The sequence below is a fragment of the Cynara cardunculus genome (assembly GCF_001531365.2).
Source record: "Cynara cardunculus var. scolymus isolate 2C chromosome LG 1, CcrdV1, whole genome shotgun sequence".
Taxonomy (NCBI): Eukaryota; Viridiplantae; Streptophyta; class Magnoliopsida; order Asterales; family Asteraceae; genus Cynara; species Cynara cardunculus.
The window spans coordinates 9506097-9511522 of NC_037528.1; the positions used below are offsets into that span (position 1 = coordinate 9506097).

The window sequence follows — 5426 nt, forward strand, 5'->3', positions numbered from 1 at the left end:
CTTGGCTTTCAGGGCTCCAAAACGGACCCTTCCTTGTTCATTTACTCCCACAGGGGCACCATTTTGTACATGCTAGTCTATGTTGATGACATTCTTTTGACAGGAAACAACCCGRAGGCTATTGACAAAGTGGTACAACRTCTTAGCCAATCTTTTGYTGTTCAGGATATGGGTYGCTTGTCTTATTTTCTCGGTATTGAAGTGACCAGTCAGGGTCATGATATGATTCTATCACAACGGAAATACATCCTTGAACTCTTGCAACGCGCAGGCCTGTCTAATGCTAAACCGACTTCATCTCCTATGACTACTAATGTTAATCTTGCTCTTGGTGATAGCGTTACGTTTGCTGATCCGGTCAAGTACCGCCAAATTATGGGTGCCCTTCAGTATGTGACATTGTCTCGTCCGGATATTACTTTCGCGGTCAACAAAGTCTGCCAATTTATGCAGTCCCCCACTGAAAATCATTGGACGGCAGTCAAACGAATTCTTCTTTACTTGCAAGGCACTGCTGACTATGGTTTACGAATCATGCATGATTCAGGCACAATCCTTCATGCCTACACTGATTCTGCTTACAACTCCCTAACTGGCTTCTCCGATGCTGACTGGGCTAGTTGCCCTGACGACCRTCGATCCACTGGGGGATATGCTATTTATCTTGGTTCAAACCTAGTATCATGGTCTGCACGAAAACAAAGGACTGTCTCTCGATCATCAACAGAGTCTGAATACAAAGCTCTAGCCGATACTGTTGCTGAGCTCACATGGCTTCAAACACTACTGCGCGAACTCCGGGTTCCTGTGAAGTCGGTTCCTACCTTATGGTGTGATAATCTTGATGCTACGTATCTTTCAGCTAATCCTGTATTTCATTCCCGTACCAAGCATGTAGAAGTTGACTTTCACTTTGTTCGAGAAATGGTTGCGCAACGGAAGCTTTCAGTTCAGTTTATATCTACAGATGATCAGATTGCAGACGTGTTTACCAAGCCGCTACCTTCACAACGGTTTCTCCTATTACGGTCCAAGCTACAGGTCGCTCCCCGGCCTTAGCTTGCGGGGGAATATTAGACAATTAAGTGTGATATATATATATACATATATAATTATATTAGAGGGTCTAGAGTGTAAATGTATCTCTTATATATATCCCTGATTGTAATCGGTATACACACACGCAATTACCAAGTTTATCTATAGCCAAGGCTACAACTTGGTTATACGTAGGCGAAAACAGGGGAAGGGGCCAGATTTATCCTGACGGGAGCAAGAGTAACGATACAGTTTATATGAGTTGTTTGAAGGGTGACTATCAGAAAGAACATGCATGATGCACCACAAGAGATGCATGCAAAAGATGGGAGCTGCCACCAAGATATACCCAAGTAGTGATGAAAGGAACCACCTCCCCCAACAAATTCAAGAGCAAGATTATCTATCATCTACCATAAAATAATATTTGGAACCTAACTCTTTAGATGAAATGCTGATTTTCTATGAATTTTGACACAACTATTGGTAGGTATTTTAAGGACACCAAGAATCACAATGAATAAGCCAGAACTGGTAAAAAGATTGTAGAACCTCCTTAAGCTCTTCAAGCTTTTGCTTCCGTAAGCAATGCAAAAAGTCATGCATAACTTGCAAATTTGTCTCAGCTTCTTCTTGCTCCATTTTTCTTTTCTTCTCAGCAAGAAGAACCAAGAGGATGTTCAGCTCCTTGACCGACACATCACATCCCTGTCTAAGAGAGAAGAGAGTCATGTTTCTATAGAAAAATAGAAACTTCACTGCCACTTAAGGTCAAATCCAATTGATATTTTATCACAACATATGGATGTCATCTATAATTTCTTTTAAGTTTCTTAGTACATATGTATTATGTTGGTAGAGATAAATGGAACAACTTCATTAAATATTACTTGTTAAAAGAAGGGAGAATCATTTCATAAATATACCTTTAATTAATCCATCTCTAATGCAAAAATGGAACAGAATTCATTACGGATTACTTGCTATAGAGTTATGCATCATGAACTCATCTCTGGTTTGTGTCTGTAATTTTTATGTTGAAGCTAATAATTCACTAAATCCACTAACCATATTATTGAAGTTCCCTTTTCTAATTAAAAATGTATACATAATGGAAATAATAAACAGAAAAGCTCGGGTTGTACTCTGTAGTGAAGCCACTATAAAAGTATAATATATAACTCAGCTCCATGATACACTTGAAATGCTGATGGTTGGTTCAGAATCCTGACTGCTTTACACCAAAAACAAACCGTGACTGGTTTGATCAATTATTCTCTGAATGCAAATGTTAACTAAATACTATATATGTTAATCAAACTACCACTTCATTTTCAAGAAAGTAGCGTAAGACTATGCTGATTTGAATGGTTCTAATATTGGAAAAAAGTTCAAATATATGCCCTGGAAATATTTGAGCTCTCTGGAATATAAACTTGCACAACTAAACTATTTGCATGCTAGAGGAGTGAAATATTTTTAAAGTGCCATTAACACAATAAGCATCTCAACCAGATGAAAATTTGAATTGACGTGGTTACAATAGCTGTTCAATAACTGACCTGCTGAAGTGCTTGACGAAGCTGTTCAGTAGGAGAAGCATGTTTTGCTATTTGTGCTGAAGCCTTGATCAATAGCTGCAAAAATTCCAAAAGGCAGAACATAAACAGCACATTATACTTTGTTGGTTGCATAATCCTGCCCATAAGTAATTAGATGGCTCTTAAGAAAACCAAGTTTAGCTCTTTGAAGTTTTATACAACTTCTTCTTTAATGATTGTAGAGATATCATACACCAAGAACGTCATGATACTTCAACGATTTCGACTACGGGGAAAAGTTATCTTTTGATTAGTGTGGCTGAGCAAGGCAATGGAGGCTCTATCTTCCCAATTGCACATGATGGAAGAAGAATCTTCACTACAAAACTTATGCTTGCAAACAATAATGTTGTTCAAATATGGCCATCACAGCATATATTTTTCACGAGATAGCTTTTTTACTGCCAAATCAATGTCATGTTGGAGTAACAGTGGTTTGAACCAATGTAAATAAACCAGTAAGACCTAACACCCACAGCAATAAAGAATAAGATACAAAGTTAGTGGTATATCCCTCTGTTGACACAGTGAAAGGTTACTTAGTTTGGCTTGTAAATAAGATCAACACCAACTTTGTTTGAGAACACTATGTAGTGGACTGAACTATTCCCTCAGTATCTTCCTATTTGTTATATATTCAGCTTCCGCTTTCTCCTCATAGATGATTCCAACAAGAATACATCCCTGATTTACCTCCATCTTAGGATTTAATAGCTTGAGGTTACTCTCTTTTGGCACACTAATGAACCATATAGGATACATTTGCATCTTATGTACGTATACACAGTCGCAAATTTAGATTATAAGGTTTATTAGATAAATACTTGTCAGAAAGATAATGTTGTTTTGCATAAGCAAGGAACCAAACTGCGCCACGATGTAGCAAGTTATATTCCAAGCCTCATGCCTGTGTCACGTCAGCATTAGGGTACTAAAATAGATATTTTTCAAATGATAGACCCTTAAATGGGGATTTTGAAAAATGATCCTCCAAAATAGGAACCAGACCAAAAGTATATTTTATTTCCATGCATTTTGTCCATAATGGCATCACCTCAACAATGCAACAACGAGTGTTCCTGTAGATGGCTATATATAGAGTAATCATAATGCCCCTAAAGTATAATTCGCATTAATGAAACACAACCTTTAGCTTGTTTTGCATCATAAGTGTTTTACCATTTTATTATAGGGCTTTAAGAATAAACAATGCTCAAGTAAGTTCTTACTACTCGGCCTAAGTGGTGATTTTTCAATAGCATGTACCATAATCCTAAAACATTCATTTTGTATTACTCATATTCAAATTAGAATAAACATACATATGTTCCTTGGTATAATCCCACATGCTTAGTGAATATGGTTATGTGTTATGCCATTATATAATGGGAAATAAAGAGTTAGAAAGACCTTGTTATACCATCAGACCTAAGACCCATCACCTAACTGAATAAAGAAAGAATATAATACTCAATTACCAAGGACACATTACCAATCGCCTAACCCTCTGAAAAGATCATACAAGCATACAACTACCTATGTTCAAGTCAATAATATGTAGATTATAGATAATTGACAACTTTAACCAGCTGGGAACAAGCAAAAAGTTAAAAAATTTCATTCCCTAAAAGCTGCATCCTCCATCTCATGGCAATGATACATACTGGGTCATAATGTTTCTTTACTACGTTCAAAATTTGACTATAGTAAGCTATCGGAAATTCTATGCAACAAAAAAGATTAATTAAATTCAATCGATTTTTATTTTCATTTGGGAAAACATTAGCTTTGGAGTTCAAACACTAGCTTTTCTCCATTATTCTTCATGTTGTCTCCGTACAAATAAATGCATGACATCTAAAAGTATCATTTATGCAATCGCCAAAAAATTGAACTCTGAACTTGTCAAGCTGAGGGACCACAGATTTCATACATACGACTGATACAAGTGCAAGTGGTGGCTACTGGCTACAGACAATTTTTTAGGTCCATAGAATTGAAAGATAACAAATTACCTTATTAAGCAAAAAATTAGGAAAAAGCTGCTTCGTGGTGAGATAACTAGCACAAGATGGACAATCGCTCTTGTTCTGAAGATGCGTCACAATGCACATGTAACAGAAACTATGACCACATGCTGTTAAAAAGGCATCCTTGATTATCTGCATGCATATCGGACACAATACATCTTTATCCGTCTCCACCTCCTCAGAACCTTCCTCCCTAACCTCCACTCCCGCCCAATCCGACGCCGGAACCTGCGGCGGTTGTGGCTGATGAGACACCGGTGGTAGTGGTAGTGGTGGTGGTGGTGGAAGTGGAGCAGGAGCTGGTATCTCCGTTGACGGTTCAGGCAGTCCAGACTTCATCGACGGCACAATCGCTCCTCCGATTGAACCACCTCCACCTCCCATAACAATGTTCGCAGTTTCTCTCAATAAAAACGCACTTTCTCTCTCTAGAAACAGTCTGGTTTCTGAAGAATGATCCGAGAGGTTTCGCTTTTACGCAGAGAGAGAGAGAATTTGTGTGTTTATTTGTATGGGTGGAAATTGACCACGTTAGGCGCGCGTTTTAAGTTTTGTTTTTTGTTTTTCTTTTCAGTAAATTAAAGTTTTAGTCCCTATAGTTTCTTAAAACTTATGGTTTTAGTCCTTACGGTTTCTTATTTACGGTTTTAATCCCTATAATTTACAATTTGTTTTTATTTTCTTTTTGAAAATTACGTTTTTTGTCCTGATGGTTCGTTAAAAATAGTGATTTTTGTCCCCGTGGTCCAAAAATTGT

The 5426-nt window shown here is 37.5% G+C and overlaps 1 protein-coding gene across 1 annotated transcript in view; it reads right to left on the reverse strand.

Annotated features, from left to right (window-relative positions):
- Positions 1-5116, reverse strand: part of LOC112529195 (E3 ubiquitin-protein ligase COP1-like) — a 15957-nt gene extending 10841 nt beyond the window's left edge. Inside the window, exons 1-3 of the mRNA XM_025140327.1 lie at positions 4655-5116; positions 2601-2675; positions 1591-1746 (exon numbers count right to left, since the gene is read on the reverse strand). Coding sequence (XP_024996095.1) covers positions 1591-1746; positions 2601-2675; positions 4655-5053 — 630 coding nt within the window. The 5' untranslated portion in view covers positions 5054-5116. The remainder of the gene's footprint in view (positions 1-1590; positions 1747-2600; positions 2676-4654) is intronic.
- Positions 5117-5426: the final 310 nt, after the last annotated feature.